Here is a 21,897-nt window from a genome sequence, read left to right as displayed (position 1 = left end):
TTAATTCGATTCCATTGTCGCTCGACCAGATAAGAAGATAGTTTTCCTTTCTCCGATTTGTCTTTCCGCGGGCCAGAAAGTATAGCTTGCATCGTGCTTTAAACTTCTTGAACGCTTGTCGAGCGTCCATGGTTGGGATTGGTTAACCTGCCTTGGTTCCGACGAAAGTGAAATAAGGTTATTTACCGGCCTAGTAAGCTGAAGATACGGTAACGTTGAGCAGTTCAGCAATTTTCGACCACTCCTGACACCATGTTTTATTTCTCGTGGAACTAAAAGGCTCAAGAACGTAGATAGAATAACGCACGTTTCAATCACAGCTAAGAGAGATTAAAAAATACAAGATGAAAAAAATGGCAACTTTTATGTATATTGAGCCCCTGGTGACTAATGGAAACGACCGCAGGAACCGGAAAGACAGGTTTCTGAAGCTGTGTTCACATTAAAGCCGAAACGTGATTAGAGTAAACATGTTTCAAGGAAACATGTTCCGCCTAAACATGTTTGTCATTGCATTGTTCATATCAGATATCGGTTTCAAACACGTTTCATACATGGTTGTATAATTCATGCTGTTTCATGGTACTCGCATTTGGCATTAAGTTTTGCGACAATGTTCTCCTAAATATTCTGCTTTCTACCCATCACCGATAATTGCCTTTGTATTTCTTCATTGGTCCATATTTCAACTAGACATTTGGCCTCATAACAGCCCCAATTTTGGTTCTCTTGGGCACTCGCCTCCTCTCCGCATCCATCCACCATTTTGAACGTGTTTGGTCTGATTATGATTAAAACTACCCCGCGAGGTTGTTTCAATCATGTTCAGAATAATCAGGTTTCAACCATGATTCGCGCAGTGCACTGTCTGATGTGAACACTTTTCATAAAGAAACATGTTTCATTCGTGATCAGACTAATCATGTTTCGGCCTAGTGTTAACACAGCTTAAGAGATACTACGACAAAATCCACTACCACGACCACACCTGTGGCTAAAAAATATGATATTTATAACAATTCAAGTGTTCGTTTTTGTCGCAAAGAAAAGTGCAACTTTATTCTTGATTGTTCTGACTCAGCTGGAAATTGTTATTCCGAATTAGGCAGACACGTTTCTAAAGGCCTAAAATCAAAATATTTAAAAAAGTTTTCATCTTGCTCTCGTTGTTGTTTCGCAAGAAGCATTTGGAGGATGTCCGCGTAAGGACTGACAGCACAAATTTTGGAGCATGAACGATTTCCCTTTTTTCAGGGCTGGGTAGTATGAATAAATATTACAGAGAGGCTTTTTTCATGTTTGTTTTAATTTGCAACCATCGTTTAAAGTAATTTCGCGACAATCAAGCTACCAATGAATGTGGGCTCCGCTATCGGACAAATTCTCTGTTCAAAGCTATAATATACACGTAACTTCGGCAGTCTATTGGAAGCTGCGGTGCTAGCTTGCCTGAAAAAGTTTAGCATTTCAGCTTGCCAGGTCACGAAGCGTCAAGAATATTTATCGATATTTCGAAGGAATGTTACGGTAGTTAAGGGCTCCGCCTCCTGTTTATTGTCTCTCCGTCAATATGGCGCCCAAAACCGTGATAAGCTCTATTTAAAATCAGCTGGGTTGGCAAATTTCAATCAGCTCCTTTTACGAAGCGACGTTATCCAGTAAACACAAGGAAAATCGTGTTTTTCTCTTGCAGAGCACAGACACTCACTTGGAGGATTCTGGCGTTTTTCAGTGTCATGCCAATACCCTGGCCTCACCGGGAAGATTGCTTTGATACAGACCTCTGTGCTTTTCCTTTTTAAATGCCAGCTAGTTACCATAAGAACAACTTCATTTACACAACAAAAGCAGTAAGGTCTGTATCAAAACAAGGTCACCTCCAGCCTCGCTGCCATTCAAAGGCCACGTCACTAAGCCGACAACTGTAAAATGGTCTATTCGGGTTAGCACGATGCAGGCTTTGAGTAACTACTGACTGCACGGTTACTATTCTAATAAGGCGCCGGGCTCGGTTACTATTCCAACATGGCGTACGACTTGGGCGCTCTCGTTCGGGCCGACTAATTATGAACAGTGTCTACACCTGAGTGAGTGACACATTTGTATATCGGAGTCCCCGCAACAAACACATTTCTACGCTTCGCGTATCCACGAGTTTAAAAATGAGTCAGTCGAGTGGTTAACTATTAATTAAAATAAAAACGGACGAACGAAATTTGACAATTTAACAAGCAAAAGATTCGAAGCGAGCCTCGATTATATCTTTTTCGTAACTTCCATTTTACAGCGGAGCCACTAATGCTCTAAAGGTTTGCGAAGATGTTTCTGGGGGGTTATTCAGAGTCACTTATTATATGCCGTATCGCACATTTTTTGGCACGCTTCGGCTGGATGTCAGGCGAGTTTGTTCGAGCCATGGTTCGCCTTTTGGCGAGACGCAATCGACCCAAAATAACCATGGCGAGACCAAACGAGCCTAATTTGCCATTGAGGCGTACCAAAAAATTTGAGAAAACTGGAAACTCCGGTTTCATCTTAGAAAATCAGAAGTTTTAGAACGGTTGGCGATCATCGCGCAGTTGATGAGCGTCCGCCAGTTTAGTTTTGGCAGGAAAGATTTGACATTTCGCCCGAAAACAAACGTTCAATATTTAATTGCGTGCTTAAATTTTTATTTCTGATTCCATCTTTCAATTTGACACACGGAAAAATTACTTAACGTGTAACTCTTCATATATCGTAGGCATATCTGGTCATTGACTTGATATCGCAGGATATCAGGAGAGTAGACGTAGCTTCTAATTGGCTAATTGGGTGTGGTAATAAAGCGTATTGCTTTCTAGCTGGATTTTTTTTTCTTTTTTTTTTCAGCAATAGCGCGCTCTCATCGGCTACTATGTTTTGAGTGACGTAATGATAAGTCAGTTAGAACGAATACGCATAATCGATGTTTAGAAGAGAGAAATCTTATCACTATAGAAGTTGATATCAGGGATTTACAAAGTATCAGAGAAAGCCAGAGGACCAAGAAGGGTGAAATTTTGAGTCACACTAGTAGCTGTACACGTCCTTCTTTCTCGTCCACAAGGTCTGTCTCATTTTTTCCTCGCTCAATCCGAGAGCTCGTTATCTAAGGTTAAAGGAATGTCAGGGGAAATTAGAGGTGAAAAAAATTTAAATCTTATTTATAGTGGTCATGCACTTAGCTATACAAGCACTAAGCTTAGCTAGTTTACAGGCGTCCTACAGAAACAGAGGAAACAAATACTTTAAATAAACGAAACAGTATTAAAAATCCCAACTGGCAGGAGACATACCAGTTGGCTATTTACAAAGCATGACTGAGGATTTGAACTCGGGACTACCGAGAAAAAAAGTCCCGCTAGTGGCAGGGTGGAGGCCTTGAATCCGGAACCTCCGGATTACAACGCCAGCGCCCTAAACCACCCGGCTACGCTGCTAACGTTCTCGTGGACTCCAGTAATGTAAAAGTAGGATTTTTGACGTTTTAGAAGTTATCATTTGTCTGGAAACCTGAACAAACAGCACTCTAAATAATGCTCTGGCAGCAGTCTTTTTAGATCATACACCTAAATAAATAGGAATTTCTATTCGCGGTTAATAGAGTAAATGTAGTTGTTGCTGAACAAACTGAAATGATTTTAAACTGGAAAAACGAGGAAACATATTTCCAGAAACATGTGTAGCACGTGCATGTTTCAGCAACGTTTCCTGGTTTTTCCATTTGGGGCACATTGTTTCCAGCGTCAATTTTTTTTTTCCAGGAAACAAAATATGTTTCGGCTAAAAGTTCAGGAAATGAAAACAGTCTAGTTTCAGTACAAAAATTAAGCTTAGCTCTGTAATAAACTTTTTAAATTTACATTTGCGTCCAATCTTTTTATACTACAATTAATTTCATCAAACCCGAGCAACGCAATTATAATCTATCGATGATACATACATACATACATACATACATACATACATACATACATACATACATACATACATACATACATACATACATACATACATACATACATACATACATAAACTTTATTTAAGTGTCAGAGTGTTTAGCTAAAGATAACTAATTGGGGACACTAACATAAATACAAATATAAAATATAAAATACTAATATTATATAAAATATATAGGTGGTTAATAATTAAAAATATGTTTTATAGGTCTAATTAGTTAAAAAATAAGTTCAAGATTACTTAAATTGGTTGTATTATTATTATGTTGAGCAAGCATAGCAGCTGCATCTTCCGTCCAACACATCTGTTAGGTTAATAATAGCCGCATAAACATTTAAGCTCTCTATTTCGCAGTTAGAGCTGCAAAGAGCGTTGTTTTCTGATGGGCTATTCCGTCGGATCTTCCCGTTCATCTTTCTACTTTAAAAAATTCAAAATATGGACGTCTTCAGATGAGATTATCTATGACAGCAATATTCCTGAAGAAACGCTATCTCGCTTGCTTTCCTCGCTTTCGCTTTCAACTAAAAAAGTATGCAATCCACGACGGATTTCCCGCCTTTTCCATACCATCACTTTGCTTAGATGAAACTGAAATGTCCAAATTATCCATTGTTCCATTTCATCCGCGCTACCCGCTTTGTTTGTTATTTATCACTTCATAGCTTCCGCAAGCTTATGGAATACTTGGTAAATATTTACACCTTAAGTAGGGCGCATGGCGGGGGAGGGGGTTGAGAAAGGCCTGGGCCAGTCTCGTGCCTCGCGCTCGTCCCATTTGAAATGACTCGTTCAAACAATCATATTCCACCAGGTCCAATTACGTTCCAAACTACCTCATCACATGACCCAGTATTCACTAACTATTAGCATGAGCAGTTTGGCTGACGATGTAGGATTTAGTTAACAACACAAGTTACAGTTTTTATTACCTGCAGACAATAAAAACCAAAGTACCCCTACTACAAGTACCACTGCTGGGAGAATCAGAAACAGATATTTCCAGATATCTGGCTCTTCGTTTGTTTTCTTTTTTACTGAAAAAGAAAAAGTGAGATAGACCCTTTCACTTGATGTTCAGCGGTGACAGATCATGTCCTTATACACAGTACATGTTCGATATAGAAAAAAAAATAAGGGACGTAGTACTGTGATTAGTTCAGCCATCGCACGCACATGTGATGGCTTTTGAAAAGGGGCTATAAATTGTGAGATGGCAGTAAACAACTGCCAACAACTGTTCGACTGTCCACATTGCATTCCACGTTCCTGTTCTTCCGTTGAATACATTTTGAAATTCGTTCAACAATAATGAATATATTTCCCGTGAATTGCAATTGCCAGCTTGCCATTCAGATAAACTTTTTCCCTCTTTGCAAACAATCATGGGTGTAAATTTTTTTCCTAGTTTACAAATACCCAACTGATCAGAAAGTTCAGATTCTGAAAAAAGAGCCTCATCTTGAAAACATTGGCCAGTTTTTTCCAAGTTAGGCCAAGATCTGTAATCAATCTTCTTTACCTCAACGAGTAGCTGCATAAATTTACAAATCCTGAAGTCCGAATTCTAAACTACGGTGATATAAAAAGTTGGCAGCGTATAAAAAAGGCAATACCTCGATCGCTCGACATTGCCTCGGGAAACATTCAGATTCCTGGGAAACAAAACTAACTGCACCATCATTAAAATTCCTCGAAACTACGTTAATCATAACTTGTCCGTGCATGTGTTTTAGAGCTTGAGGCCACTTGAATATGAAATCTTGGCTAAATGTAATTATAAACTGGTTGACGGTTAATCACGTATTTTTGTTAATGGATATATAGGTAGGATATTTACAGTCACATACCCTTCAAGATTATATTAAGGAATTGGTTATTTGACCATTGAACCCTCTAGTCGCTTCAAGAATGCAATAATGTATCATCTATTTTAGTTAATGGATATATTGGTGTCCTTCGCGAGAGATCGCCATGGACTTATCATTGTTAAGAACGGTTTCTACTAGCGTATAAGCACGAGAACAAATACAATAAGTAGACTCTGTAAGCCGTTAGGTAACACTTTAAGGAAATTTTCCAAGCAAAAACGCCAGTTATCGTCAAATTTCTCCCTATGATTATGAATTGGTGAAAAGAAGCCTTTCAGTACATGGTACAGACATAAATAATCTATGGCAACTACATTTAAGTTTACAAGCTTACTTTCCAAAACGGTGACTCTTTGGAACTTATTTTCTTTCCCCCCTTCGCCAAATTTCTTTGTTGCAGGAATGGAAATTAAATTCATATGTCTTACCCCTTTCTAGTTCTTTGTCTGCTCCACTGCTCGCTGGTTTCTTCGGAGTACATATATTTCCACTGCCTATGTTGTTGTCCAGTTTAGCCGCTTTGGACACACCTGTGTTTGTATGTAAAATAAGAAAGAAATTAACAAAATATCAGCCCCAAGCAACTGACATCGATACAACCGAAGTTACTGGGTTTGGAAATTTTCGTACTGTTATAACATTTAAAAACGGTAGTCACTTTAAATTTGAATAACGTAAATGGAAGATTTGCTTGCGAATAGAATGTTTATGTTTTTCCCACTTGGGTTATTTTATCGTTTTATAGTTACGTGATTATTGTAGGTTGCAGGCGCCTCATCTTGAAAACATTGACCCGAAATTTTTTTCAAGTTAGGCCGAGATCTATAATACCTCTTAACCTTAACGAGTAGCCGCAGAAATACACACGCCGGATTTCCGACTGCTAAAATAAGGTGATATAAGAAGTTGGAAGCATACAATAAAGGCAATACCTCGATCGCTCGACATTGCTTCACATTGAGATTCCTGGGAAACAAAACTAGCTGCATCATCATTAAAATTCTTCGAAACAACTTTAATCATAACTTATCAGTGCACGTCTTTTAGAGCTTGAGGCCGCTTAAATATCAAATCTTGGCTAAAGGTAATTAGGAACCAATCACGTAATATAGGAATTGTTTTCGCTATTTATATAAGCAAGCGTAATGTACGCGCAGTGTGTGTGGAACCCAAGATGTAACGATCCATTCGTGTGTATTAAAAGTAGGAGTTATTTTATTTAGCGCGACTCTACATTGGCGACGAGTATAATCTAAAGATTTCGTCGAGGTTCTCGACAAGGCTTTTTCTCAGTTATGCTAGGAGGCGAGACAGAAGTACCAAGCGGCAGTCGGCTGTTCGAGTCTGATCGCTCGACATTCCCTCGGGAAGCATTGAGATTCTCAGGAAACAAAACTAACTCCACCATCATTAAAATTCCTCGAAACAAAAAGACAGATTGGTCTTTTATCATAACTTGTCAGTGCACTTGTTTCAGAGCTGGAGGCCACTAAAATATCAACTCTTGGCTAAAGGTAAAGTGATTGGCGGTTAATCACCTTTTTTTGTTAATGGATATATTGGTGTCCTTCGCGTGAGATCGCAATGGACTTATCATTGTTAAGAACGGTTTCCACTAGCGTATAAGCACAAGAACGAGTACCATACGTAGACCCAGTAAGGTGCTGTTGGGTAACACCTTTAGAACGTTTTCCAAACAAAAGCGCCAAAATGTGATGCTAAGAGGCTAAATGTTTCTTGAAAAGTCGATGTCTCGGGGTCTTCTTTAATGTTGCTACAGATTCGCAAATTCTTAAGGTCGCCTCTAAACAGTTCCAGAGATTTACACTTTTATAATGAAAAGTTCTCTGGCCTGTAGCCGTTTTGAAAAGGGGAATGAGAATTAGGCTGTCGCGAGTTTCTAGTCAAGTACTGGCTTACATTAGGCTTGCTAGACAGATATTCTGGCACAAAGCCAGTCAAGTATTTTTCTAAAAGCAGGGAGGGCACTTATGAGGTAGAGCTGGCTGGGCATCCTTTTAAAACGGCGTAACATGGTCGTATGTCTTGCACCGCTTACATTCTAGAGGCGAAATTCTGTACAGCTTGTAGTTTGTCAATATTGCCACTGGAAAACAGATATAGCTAACAGAAGACAGTCTTTTGTGAAAAACCATTGCACTTCAACCCTTCGTGATAGGATTGCTCTACACTTGGTGGAAGGGACACAATGAGGCATGACTTACATAATGTCTCACAGTCCTCTTTTAAATTCGTGGATAGGCGAAGCGTAGAAACGTTCTTGTTGCGGGCACTCGGACATGCAAATGTGTCACTCACTCAGGTCTAGACACTGTCCGTAATTAGTAGGCCCGAACGAGAGCGCCCGAGCCCTACGCTATGGAATAGTGACCGAGCACAACGCCATGTTGGAATAGTAACCATGTGGTCAGCGCGAGCCTCGCTATATTGTTTGCGCGGTTCGAAGTGGAGTTTACTTCGAATGTTCGAGTTGGCGCTATGGCCAACTTGAAAGCTGAATTTCATGAATTTCATTTGACTCGTCCAAGCGTTAAACATGACGAGGAGATGAGCATTTTTTGCTAGAAAGTGACCTGAAAATGAATAAATCTCATGCTAATAATAATCATAATAATAATAATAATAATAAAATATTTATATAGCGCCAATCCACTATTTGTAATAATAACAAAATATTTATATAGCGCCAATCCACTATTTGTCCATGGCGCTTTACATGCTAATGTGGTAAGCTTTGATGAGAATGTGTCTTATTCGTCGACCTTAATGAACTTATATAAGCGAAACGAACAATTTTTTTCAGCTATTGAAAACAGGATAAACATCGGCACCATTATATAATATTGTAATTTCATTTTAAAATTTAGTAGCATCTTAACCTGAAGAAGGCTAGGGTATAGTCTGCAGGTCAGCCGAAATATTGTTCTAAATGTATGACGTTGTGTCAGCCTTGCAGTAGTCTTTGATTTCTCATCGTTTTACTTTTCAAGTTTGGCGGATTAGATCTCCTGTGAGATCCAACGTTCAATTAAGCAAGACCTTCGTTCACACCTTTGCAGTTTATAGCACTGAAGTTTTTGTTTTATGTTGAGTTGTCCACGTCCTACCGACATTGAGTTACGTTTAGATTAAAGTTGTGTTCTCTATACTTGTCTTGTTTATTTTAGTTCCTTGATCTGAACTCTGAGTGGGATGTGAAATGCACATAAACTTGGAAAGAAATTCCCAAATATTTGATTTTGTTAAGCTTAAATGAGTCTTACCCTGTCTTTTTTTCACACTTTTGCTTCCTGATTGAAAAGATAACAAAGGGAAAGAAACCCCCGTGTGAGCTTGTTGGAACACATATTTATGGGTTGACAGAGTTTTTGGATCAACACTGAAAATGCTTCCAAAAGAGGCCACTTATTTTAATGTATTTTACGTGCAATATATATATATAGACAAGTGTGACCAGTGCGATGCTGGTTATGTCGGTTACACCCGTGGCCATCTGTTCGTACGCGTTGATGGACATAGAAGCAAGACCTCGTCAGTACGCAATCACTATGATAATAGACACGCAGGCAGGATTCCGGGTGACCTTCGCAATTGTTTTAGCGTGTTGAAAAAATGCCACAACAAGTTTGATTGTCTCATTAATGAGATGTTACTCATTAAACAATTACGACCGTGTTTAAATGTACAATCAGACTCAGTTCGCGCTAAAGTCTTCGTCTAACTTATGCAAATTAGTAACTCTGAATTCTTAGTTACTCTTGAAATCGCATATTTAATTAGTTTCCCTTGACAATGGCGCCAAGATGTCGCCGAAACGTCGGATTTGTTCGTTAGTTTTTGCCTGTATATGTTTATCTAAATCATTGTCGATTACAAGCGTTTCCACATTGGAAAAGAAGTGCTGTCTCATATGAAAACGTACCTATAGCCTTGAGTGAAATGCAGTGAAAAAGGTTTATAAACTCGTACGAAAAAGAAAAAAATTATTGAATACATGCAAATTTTCCCAGCAGGCAGACAAACATCAGCATCAAGATGTGATTTTTTGGGGGGAGGGGGGAGGGGAAGGCGCACTCTATGATTTTTGGGGCAGGAGTGCCCTCTGTGACCCAAGAACCCTTTACCACTCCATGTTCGGCTGCAATTTTGCCACCCTAGCTATTCTGGACATATGTGTTTGTAATATGTGCCTAACGAAAGCCAGCAAAAGCCTACGCTTTGTGAGATAAGTGCGACCTTGCGTGGCACGAACGCGGCTTGTTTTAGCAGCTTTTAATAATACACCAATAATTGCAAGTCCACCAACATGTTTCATCTCTAAATTACTTAATCCACGAGTTTGACCACATGTCTCCTTTGATTGCTGTTGTTACGAGCATAGAGTTGGCGATCGATGCAAAATTACAAACGTTGCCAGGATGTACGCAAACTGGGAAAGCCTGCTTTAATATTATTTGTCCTTGTAACGCTAAGGGACGCATTAGGATCGAAAGGGCACAATGAATAAAATTAAGGTGGCTGAACACAGTTTTTGATACCTATGTTTCATTCACCTTTTTCTCTAAATCCCTTGATCTCTCGGTCGCCAAAAATGGCAGCAAGCAAGGTAAACATTACAAACTTTGGTTTCCTGATAGTTAACCTGACGTATGTGCCGTTGCCATGGCAACATGAATAAATCTAAACAAGCCTTTAAAATCGGCCACCTAAGGGCCCATTAACCGATTCATGCGCGCGCTCGCGCGCGTTGCTAAGGAAGTGAAATTTCACTTCCACTTACTTACGTCATTCTGAGCGTGGAAAATGAAAACAACTCAATAACTTGCAAATTCAGTTCCATTTCAGATGTTTTTGTCTTTTTGTTTCACGACATGCAAAATACAAAAAGTACAAGCAAAGACAAAATAAGAGAAAACAGAAAAACAAGAGCAAGAGAAAGACAAAAAATGACTGCATGTGGTTTTGTTTGATCTTACCAAAATGCATTAGTAGTGTAAATTGCGCACGCGCTGGAAGGGTAACTTCCAATATACATCGGGCGCACTTCCGGTTTCTTTAAATGCTAAAGGAAACGCGGTTTTTCATTAAATCCAGTTTTTTTCCAACGAATTTCGACTAAACCTAACGTTGAAAACATAGCTATGCGTTCCTTTTCGAAGTCATGCTTTTTTCAGAAAATTATGAGTTTTTCAATGTTTTGAAACTCTCTCAAAATCTGAACTTTTAGAAATGAAACAAAATCTATGCATAGCGCAATGATTAAAAAATTAAAAATTAAATCAATGAAAAAATCCCGATAAAGTAATTTGCCTGGGAGCCAATATTAGTCACATGACCAAGGGTGTGACCTGATGACGTCATCACTGGTGTTACTGATCATGCAAAAGTTAAAACACACGAAATAACTCTGAACTAACTGAAAATGATGAGGTTATATAAGAATAAATTTTCCTTAGCAACGGCTCGTAAAGATCAGTTAATGGGCCCTTAAGATGATTCCTCAGTATTGCATTGCACATCCCTACTGTGCACGATTTTTGCGTCATTAGCACGCGCAAATGAGCGTGTGTACGTATACAACGTAAGAGATTTCCCTCAAGCCAAGCTCGACTGACGAGCCATGACTCCTAAACGAGCACCATACCATATGTTTTTTATCCCACATTTCGAGTAACTGCATTATTAGGAACAACCACAAAAAAATTGAAAACAACCTAACGTCAAGTGTTATTTCTAGGGAATCACCTTATAGACAACTGGGACACAACGCCACAGCGCAACTACATCATCGCAGCACTGTAGCATTGGAGCACTACTTAATTGCTCCACTGGCACACTAAGACATTGTGCGACTGCGCCACAATCCCACAGCGTCCCTACGTCACTGCATCACTCAGTAACTTTGTTGGAGCTTAGCTGCGCCAGTGTACTGCTGTGCCACTGTGCAATTGATCTACTGAGGCACCACGCCATTCTGCCACTGCAGCACAATCCCACCGTAACACTGCGTCACTCTATCACGTGATAGCTGGGACGGTGTGCGACTGCTCCACTGCACCATTGCGCCATTGCACCACTGCACCAATGCGCCAAGCTCTATTGATAATTTACACTGATCTAAAGAGCAGGGGAGATGGAATTCCTACTACGCCACCTCAGCACTTTTGCGCCGGTGCGCAAAAAATAATGTACCCTGACAACAAGAACAGGGGTAATGTAATTCCTAATAAGGCACGAATACCTACGATCATGAAACTCCACAGCAGATCGCTACTGCATCGAATCTCGAAAAAATAGCTTCTAATCGGAATAGCAGGGCTGCTCTGTACCATTTTGCCATTGAACAGTAAGAGTGTGGCTAGCGTAGGGGACCTGAAGAATATTCTTAGTTTTTCTTCCTGTTTCTTAATACATGTAAAACCCACCGTCATTCCTTGTATAAAGAAACAAATGTCATATAATAAAGAGTACATCTAAACTCCAAGAATAACAATAAATGTTACTTAAATAATCCTAAACAATCTTATAAACATCTTACAAACGAAATGATAAACCATTGATATTTTGGTATAATTTTGATGGTAAAACAAAAAGACTGTGTAACATAATAAATATTCTTTGAGGTCTGTTCCAGGTAATCAGATTGTAGGGAGTGTTAACACTGAGATTGCGGTGGTAGAAAATTTTGCGCCACTCGCTCTACTTCATGGTATTGTTAAGTATTGTTTTTTTCTCCTTTGTCTAGCCCTGGGTCGCTCGCTTTCGGGATCTTCTTGGCTATTTCCTTGATCTCTTCCGTTCTGCTTCAGTCAAACTCTGTCTTAGCTTGAAAACGGAATATCAACTTCGCTATCGTTTGTTGACATAACAACAGAAACTAGTTTTCTTTCTTAAATGTTAAACTTCTGCAATAAGGAAGCAAGTAATTCTTTATTTATCTGTCCTCGGGAACAATCGTCTCGCTAAAACAAAAAAACCTTTCTCTTCCAAAATTGTTAATGCGATTTTCATGCTATTTCCTGCTAGTAAAACGCGGGCTGACCAAAAGCGCAGTATAACGTAACGTGATCTTTCAGCCAAAAAGATCGAGTTCTTGAGCTCCCCCGTTCGGAGTACCTTGATACTCCCTTCCCCCTCCCCCATAGTCTGTATGGACGGACGGACCCCTGCTCGCTCGCTGGTATGGTGTTGCCTCGGGTTAATGGTTTAACTAAAAATTCTTACCCTGCTCCACTTGAATCGGAAACGGCTGGTCTTTGGGTTGCTGCTGGCGCGCTGGCGCCCTGGAGGCTGCTTTGGGGGGTTTAGCAACAAAAACTTTTACTTTTCGAATGAACCATTCCATTTTGCCTAAAAAAGGAAACAGTATGATGACACACCGACATCACAAAAGGACCAAGCACTAGAGATTCTCTATTTCGGGTTACTTTCTCATATATTTTTGTATTAACTGTCGGTAGAATATTTACAGTCAAACTAAGTAAGGCGTGTCCTTCAAGATTATATTAATGAATTGACTATTTGAATATTGAACCCGCTAGTCGTTTCAAGAATGCAATAATGAAATGATTAATTGAGTACTGATTCTACTAGTCGTTCCAAGAATAAGGCTAACAGGTTCAATATTCCAAAAGTCAATTCATTACTGCATTCTTGAAACGACAAGCGGATTGAATATTCAAATAATCAATCCATTAACGTAATCTTGGCGGTAGGCTTCACTTGGTTTGACTGTAACAATTTTTATATAGCTGGAGTTAACTGATTTATGGTCACGTGGCAGTGGCTAACGCTCCCACTCACCAGAGGTTACTTTAGCTTGGCATTGTTGTAGTGTCGTGACGAATTCCGCACGCGTGCAATGTATTAGGAACTAGGCACGTAATATAAGAATTGTTTTCGCTATTTATATAAGCAGGCGTAATGTACGCACAGTGTGTGTGGAAACCAAGATGTAGCGGTCCATTCGTATGTATTAAAAGAAGGAGTTATTTTCAGTATGACTCTACGTTGACGACAAGGATAATAATAACAACAACCATGTTATTTTACTTAATACACAGAATATTATACAGCAAGAAAATAAACTAAACTTAAGGTAATTCCCCTGAAATAAAACTGTCAATAGATTTGTGTTCAAACTTTGTCTACTGAATATTTATCATATGAGAACTTTAATTATAAAATAAAAAGGGGGGTGCCCATGCTCGTTAAGGAGCAGTGACGCATTGAAAATATCCCATTTTAGCATTATTTAATGCTTATTACAAGAACGCATTACAAGTTATTGTAAAATCTTTGTGAACCCAGACTCATGAAAACACGCCTCAAACTACAGTCAATACTTGTGTCGGACCGAAATAAACTTTTTAAGTTTGATTTTGACAGACAGCTGAATCCTTGTTAAAATAGTGGAACCAAATTGCTTGCCACGGCTATCAAACTGCAAAATAGTAAGGACTACAGTGCAGCTCCTATTTTCCTTATTTATTCAATTTTCAACAACAGAAATCAGATCAGTCTTTTCTCACGCAAAGCTAATGATTAAAATGACTGGAAAAAAATTTGGGGTACCCGGACTCGTTAGTGAGCTATAGCCATTTTTCAACTGGCAGAACTCAATATCAAGGCAAATCCGCCATGCTTTCAATGTGCGCGTGCACGAACGCGCGCTAATGACACCATAAATTATGCGCAGTAAGGATGCGCAATGCAACACTGGGGAATGACCTTACTGATCTCGACTTTGCAAGATCGGTCGCAAGATCGCACTTTGTGCACGCGTGAAGGCAGTCCGCTGCTCAGTAAAGCCCGCAATTCCACGCGAATAAACGCGAATACCCACGAATAGTGTTTTATTTTTTGTTGTTGTCGTTACCAGCATAAGTGGTAGAAGAAGAGTACCACAAAAACCCGTAGGTGAGACTGGCCTAGTAAAATGAATGAAGAAAACTTGACGAGTAGTTTTTTTCCTGCTGTTTTTTAGATTGATTGCCGGCGCGATCGATCGGAACATCAACATCACAATTTTCGTTTACGTTCCAGCACAGCGGTTTAAAAAGAATGTTTTTTTTTTCATTTGTAATTGCCTAAAAGATGAATGTTTTCGAAGATATAAATAAGCGATATCGCAAATGGCTCACTAAACTGGGTGGAAACAAAGTTTCACGAAATAGGCCTCGCGCCGCCATGTTTGTTGTGAGTTTTGCAAACTTGAAATCTCGCGCACTTTCTCGCGACCCCTCGGGTAATCGCGTGATGCCTAGCGCTGAAGTGCGCGTTAGAGCCCAGGCTTCTCACGGAAAATATTACTGTTTTGAGTCTCCCCCGGTATTCTGACGTCCGTGACATCAAAAACGTCCGATGCTTTAAGCTCTCTCGTCTGATAGGAGACGATGGTTTCTTAACAGCGTCGCTGAAATTTTGGAATACCGTTTACGCCAGAAGAATGGCAAAAAAGTACGACCATGACAAAGTTAGCCTGCGACTGGCACAAAAAGGGTATTTAAAATAGCAACATTTGATTAGAGAAATTTGGCTGAGTAGAGGCGGTTCGTTATTTTTTTAATAATTAAAAGGGTGTAAATTTTTTTTTTTTTCATTTCTTGGTCCCGAGTCCATATTAAAATAGTTTATAACTTCCTGTTTGTGATTGCAACACTGCGTAAAAAGCCGAACAGGCCCGAATCCTTCCGAATACGAGTCGGAGCACGCCGCGTATACCGACTCTAACTCTAAACACACCTTGAATGCATCCTGATACAGTCCAGCCTGTTTTTTGTTATGTTTTGTTGTTGTTGTTGTTGTTGTTGTTTTTCTGCAGAATTTGAATTGAGGGAAGGTTACTCCGGAAAACGTTTTTTTTTTTTTTTTTTTCTGTCAACGCTAGTAAAAACCTCGCACTAAGACTAGTCACTCACCGATGTTTCAGCCTCAAAAGTGCAGGTTTTCCTTACGAAATTCGTCTCCAAAGAAGCCCAAAATTCGACATCGTTACCGCCATTTTGAACAATACTCAGCAGCCAGGCCGCGTTTTCTTGGTGTCATTCCGTCCAAGACATTTTGTCCAAATGGCTTCCGACAAGCCTTTTAAACTACCACTTTGGGTTATGGCTGCTCTGACGCCGTATTATTTTGGGCCAAACATGCTCTAAACTCCGAAAATGAAAGCAGTGAAGATAGGGAAGTGGATAATGGCTTGGAAAAAATACATTTTACTGACCTTGTGAAGGATGCAAAGTCAGTTGCAGGTTTTTCTCTTTCCCGCCAATTTCTAGTCGGACGAAATTACGTCACATAAACACGGCCAGCTGCCAAGTACAGTTCAAAATGGCGGTCTCCGCAGTCGCTTCTTTAGAGACGAATTTCTTCAGGATAGCAAGCACTTTACTTTCGCGGCTCCAACTTCGGTGAGTGGAAAAGCTGAATGTTTATTTGCTATCGGCAAACCTGTACCTAAGAACTTAAGGTGGTCTTATACCTAAAATTTTTTTTTTTTTGCAAGACAACTCTGTGGAACAGTTTTGGTATCACGTTAAAGGACTTTGCACTCTGACTTCAAAAATGAGCTTTTCCAGCTCACGTGCCACGATAGTTAATGAATAACTAGCTCCTTAGTGTTAAAAAGTGGTGTTCATTATAAACACGATAACGTAATAATGAATGGTTCGAGAAGTATGGAATTAAGTTCATCCTGTCCATAAGCAAGTTGTCCAGGAGACAAACCTCAGAAAACAGTGTTTTGATGGGGTTTTTCTCGTGAAATATTGAAAAAGTATATTAATATTAACTAATATTAACTATATTAACTAAATAACAGGAAAAAATTTCATAAATTGCAAATTTTGGAGGTTTAAGACCTAGATAATTGTGTCCTTCATCAATGTTGAAAATTTGACAACATTCGGTTAAAACCCAGTGGTGATATCGTGTGCGAGATATTGATGATCCGTCTATTTGGTCATTTTGAGAAATAAGGCTTTAAAGTTTTACTTCGGTCTCCGAGAGCCCAGATTAGCCCTGTGAACTAGGGGGGGGGGGGGAGGTTAGGGGCAGGGGGAGGGGTATATTTAAAGGTTTTACATAAATGTTTCATTGAACACCCGAATACACACCAGTCATAGAAATGTTATCCAAGTATAAGGAGCGTATAAGATGGTAGAAGAAATAATGTTCAGGACCATGATGCAAAATTCTCATAACTACACATCTTTAAAGCGTTTGTGTAAAGTATCATTAAAATGTACTGAATTGAATCCATTTTGTGAGTACTTTTAGACTGTAAACAATGGTTGCTATGGGTGTCGCTATGTTGAAATATAGCTAGAAGTGTTCAGATTTCTTAATTTAAACGTAAATTCAGGAGTAATTAGAGGAAAATCGTTTCAAAATACGATTTACAAATGGACAGGGATGTTGAATCTTCATGTTCCAAAAAAATGGTTTTCTGGGGGGGGGGGGGGGGTACTTCCAGAAACGTTGGTTGGGGGTGTGCAGCCCACTTCCCAAAACCCTTACCTATTTTAATATGAGCAAAATCTGCGTTTTTTTGCTACCCTATTTTCATTTCGACCTGACCAAAAATTCGATAGCTTATTTATGGCCGTTGCGGCTGACACAGTTACCCTAAACATAAGTTATGAAAGGCTTTTGTTGACGGTCTTATTGATAATGATCAGAAAGTAGCTTCTTCTAAGAAACATAGCCAACTCAACATCAGAGTGCTAAAACCATTCCCAATTTATAACCAAAATGGCCAAAGTCGATACCCTATTTATGAGCAAAACGGCTGAAAAATCCTAGCTTTTGGGGCCGCACATACCTATATAGACCATATAAGGGAGTACCCCTGGGGGTGCTGGGGGCCAAGGTATTTACTTCGGCCGCCATGTTTCATGTACAGAAGCTGTTCACCAACAAGGCGGACATGTTTTGCCTAGTCCTCGCGCAACACCATCAAGGACGAGCGATTCTCTGGCCACAATGTTTTCAAGCTATTACCGTCATTCGATTTATCTTGCAATATCTTCAACTCCAGTTAATTTAAAATAACATTTTCCGAATACTCAGAATTGACTGGCGTGGCAACTTTAGTCGTATCGCACTGGCCTAAGAAGCTAATCGGCTTTTATATCGAAAACTACAGCCCATGGACTTACTAATATTGTGAGGCTAACTATTGTCAAAGACTTATATAATCTTCTATCTAGTAGGTGATTTTACACCACTTGGTGTGATCCTGTACGATATCACTGCTTCGTTTGTTCTTTAATTTTGCTAGATGCCGCCTACTAAAAGTACATAAGAGGACAAACAACAATACCCACTCTTATAACTGGAACACTGCGGTCTTCCAAAACGGAATACATGACAAAAACCTACCTGTACTACCACGAAAAGATTGAATTTTTGGACGCTGAAGCAAATAGATGAAGTTGTTTCTCAGCTCCTGGGCCGATACGACTGAACAGGAACAGGTTGTTTTAAACAGTCATTTAGTTCTTGAGTTATTCAGGAAAGCAAACACGCCCTCAGGCATGATGCATCTGACTCGTTAGCTGCTAAATGCACAATATCAAGTGTATTATCAATCCAGCTAAGAACAGTGGATTGAATAAAATGACAGCAGTCTACTTTCTATCCCAATTTATTTTATTTCCATCTAACGATGTGGTCGTGTAATCTTATTCGTGGCTTACATGTGATCTTGTTTGTGTAATGGCACATTCCTTGAAGTGTATTTCTTCAGGTGTAACATTACACAAAAATTTTGACAGCGTGTCGCTTGCTACGTCAAGTGTGTAAGTCATGGATTACCATACAAGGCATCTAGATCGGAAGACCGCGAAACCCAACATTTTCTTGGCATGTGACTACAAGTAAGTATCGAGACTACAGCTCTGGCCTGCAATGCAGGTGCCACAAGGCCATAGTCTTTTGGAACGCCCATGTTCTTTGGTCTCTATCTCTAATTACCACACCTTAGGAAGTGTTTTTAAAAGCAATCTCTATTGTTAGCAAGATAAAAGCAGTAGACGATAAGATAAACAAGATTTTATTACAGCAGGAATTAATTTTCGTACTATTTGTTTTCGACAACAATGAGTCAAATTCAATGCATCCTGTTATCTAGAACTTTGGAACTTTACACAAGAAAATTAACTGAGCGATCTCAATGCTGTTACAGTCCGAGAATATCCAACAATTTTGAAACTTATTCATTTTGACTTCTATACCAACAAAATACTGTATCGGTTGCTTTTCATAGTCAGGAACTGTAATTTCCTGTTGTTAAGCAATGATCAATGAAAGGACTGAGGCTCTGCGTTTTCGTCAGCCGCAACAGATTGTGGAGCCAACACATAAACGCTATTGCTAGATTCATTATTGCTAGCCGAATCCTGATTGTTTTTATCCCCGACGACAGACTTCAACCAAATGCTTATGATCACAACCAAAGCACTCTGAATAGCGCTTGAGATCAAGCTTTCGTCAAAAAACTGCTGACCGATTAAAAAGAATGAAAACTGCACTAACAAGACTGACATTCCTGCAGCAACTACCAGTGCAAAGTTAATTGCGTTCTTCTTCTCCCACCCCTCGATTCCGAAAAAAAGAAAAGACAACACGTAAAATAAAAATGCCAGCATCACTATAGTTGTTACGATTGGCAAAGCCCAGAACGGCTCTGTGATTATGCCAATCATTACCCACAAGGTGTGATGTAATGCGATAAAACAACCTGGAAATGCAGTGCAAAGAAAACAAGATGCTGGCTCTTCCTGTTCAGGCTCTTTGTTCCTGTTCTTCCCAGTTTCCCCAGAAATTGCACCGTCGTTACGACCTCTCAGAGGACTCAGAGAGTAACGAAAGCGACGTAAACAAAGCAAAAAAATGAAAAAGAGGTAAATCAAAGGATAAATTACTTGCCGGCCTTGGATGCTGTAAGCTGCAGCAAAAACAGCTACAACTGTGCCCAACCAAAACAAAACAAATACGAAAAGTAGAACTGATTTAACCTTAATTTTCAATTGTTTATCCTTGTAGCGTTCCTTACATTCTGTTATAAATAAATTACTGATGCAGTAACTTCCTATTAAAGAGGAACACAAGATAAGCCAGCATATTTGAGGAAATGCCTTGATGACGTTCCTGAAGTTGTGTTTAGAGCTTGCCTCTACAACACATTCAACATTGTTTAGTGAAGGATTAAAGTTGGATGGGTCGATGGCAATATCCTCAAGCTGTTAAGAGAAAGGGACATTTAAAATGTTAAACAAATAAAAATAGGATGTGTGGGTGCAAACTGCGGTGACCAAAAGTTTTGTATATTGAACAAAGTTTCTTTGTTCAATGTACAATTTGCATGGTCAAGCCGTGTCATACGACGTGTTTTCTATGGCGCAAATTGCTTTAAACACTTCAATTTGAACTAATTCGAAAGGAATAGAACATGCTCTATCTTCCTTGAGTTTTAGATAAAAGATCATCTCATTCGTTTTGAAATGAGTAGGCAAAGGTAAATCTTTCACATTGTAAACCACGCAGCATTAACCAACGATAACATTCTCTGGTAAAGTGTGCAACTGAATACTGGATCCTTACCGTCGACAAAAATTGGAGTAGCTTTCTCGTCTTCTCGTGTGGATTGCAAAATTCAATGATTGTTATGTGGAGGTCTTCCTGCCTTCGGTGAGGCCATATGGTCGCCAACGAATATAGGCTCATGGCTTGGAGGCTCAAGTAGCGATCACTCACATACAAGCATGATCGACTCCAAATAAATTTCAGCTGTTCTACTTCAGTGAGATTGACAGTGGAGTTAATAAAATGTACCCAGATGTTTATAAGTTTAGATGATGAGTCCTCAGAGGGGTAGATAGCATTCGAGATGTTGAAGTAATTATCAAGAGGTGGCTTTGTAGATGTCAGGGCATCATGAATTTGGTAGTCGTAGTTAAGACAGCTCTTCTCGATCTTTGGCTCGTCCGGGCTTTTTGTTGCGTTAACCGTGTTCAAAGGCGATACAGATGTTGTCGTCTGAAATTTGACCAATAGTAAAAGCAGAAGAGGGTACCGTTTGATAAACCGTCTACAGTTCATGATAAAATCGTACCTTTCATCTGATTTTAGGAGTTAGCATAAAGTAACAATCTTTGAGTTTTGCCTCATATACATGTTACGTAGCTCGAGGCTGTTACACAATTATTGTTTTGCAATATAAAGGCTGGCAGCTAGCTATTGTTGCATATCTTCACCAAGGCAACGATACAAGCGGTTAGGAGTTCAGGAGGGGGTGCTTCCAGAAAAGTTGGATGGGCGTGTACAACTCTCTTCACAAAATCCTTGCCCTATTTAAGCCCAAGATCTGCGACTTTCCCTTCACCATTTATGACCTGATCAAAAATTATAAATTCGACTCACCTTTTAAGACCTGACCATTAAATCAATACACTATTTCAGTCCTACCCTGTAATTAGTTTTCTAGTTCAGACCGATGTTGAATACATTGTGAAGGGCTTTTGTTGATGGTCTTATCGATAATGATGAAAAAGTAGTAGACCAAAAAAGCCAATTTCTGGCCAAAATGGCTAAAAACCATACCCTCTGGGGTCGCACACTCCGCATACCCATATAGCCCGTGTAAGAGCGTTCTCCCCCGGTAAGTAATAGCCCACGAGCAGTTAGCTAATGACCCGTAGCTAGTGAAGAAACGTATTTTTAATTCAAAAACAGTCTTTATTATATGGCTAGCTCCGTGAGCGGGCAAGATGAATCAAATCCTGCGCTGTGATTGGCAACCCGAGCGGGCAAGATGGAGCTATCTTACCCGCTCGGGACTACCCGCCGTGTCCCGCAAGAAAAATTTCCCCGAAAGCCATATAATAAATCCTTTATTGACCAAACTTGTTCGGCCAAGATGGCTGGATATTGGCCTCGTTCTTTTTTTGCGTGTTTATGGATCTCGACTCCATCTCGGTCCGTAAACACGCAAACAAAGAACTTGGCCAATATCCAGCCA

General features: G+C 39.6%; 2 protein-coding genes across 2 annotated transcripts in view; both read right to left on the bottom strand.

Annotated features, from left to right (window-relative positions):
* The window catches only part of LOC110060790 (M-protein, striated muscle-like), a 35,218-nt gene extending 16,345 nt beyond the window's left edge, over positions 1-18,873 (bottom strand). Inside the window, exons 1-4 of the mRNA XM_020767587.2 lie at positions 18,258-18,873; positions 13,101-13,226; positions 6,284-6,385; positions 4,917-5,021 (exon numbers count right to left, since the gene is read on the bottom strand). Of these exons, the coding sequence (XP_020623246.2) occupies positions 4,917-5,021; positions 6,284-6,385; positions 13,101-13,221 (328 nt within the window). The 5' untranslated portion in view covers positions 13,222-13,226; positions 18,258-18,873. The remainder of the gene's footprint in view (positions 1-4,916; positions 5,022-6,283; positions 6,386-13,100; positions 13,227-18,257) is intronic.
* Positions 18,874-18,914: 41 nt separating this feature from the next.
* On the bottom strand, positions 18,915-21,427 carry LOC110060791 (uncharacterized). Its single transcript, XM_020767588.2, has 2 exons — positions 20,481-21,427; positions 18,915-20,119 (listed from the first exon to the last, which is right to left on the bottom strand). The coding sequence occupies exons 1-2, from the start codon at positions 20,976-20,978 to the stop codon at positions 19,178-19,180; spliced, it is 1,440 nt and encodes a 479-aa protein (XP_020623247.2). The 5' UTR covers positions 20,979-21,427; the 3' UTR covers positions 18,915-19,177.
* Positions 21,428-21,897: the final 470 nt, after the last annotated feature.

Source organism: Orbicella faveolata, unplaced genomic scaffold, assembly GCF_042242905.1.
Source record: "Orbicella faveolata isolate gen_17 unplaced genomic scaffold, um_ofav_v1 contig_46, whole genome shotgun sequence".
NCBI lineage: Eukaryota > Metazoa > Cnidaria > Anthozoa > Scleractinia > Merulinidae > Orbicella > Orbicella faveolata.
This window is presented reverse-complemented; position numbering and strand designations above follow the sequence as displayed.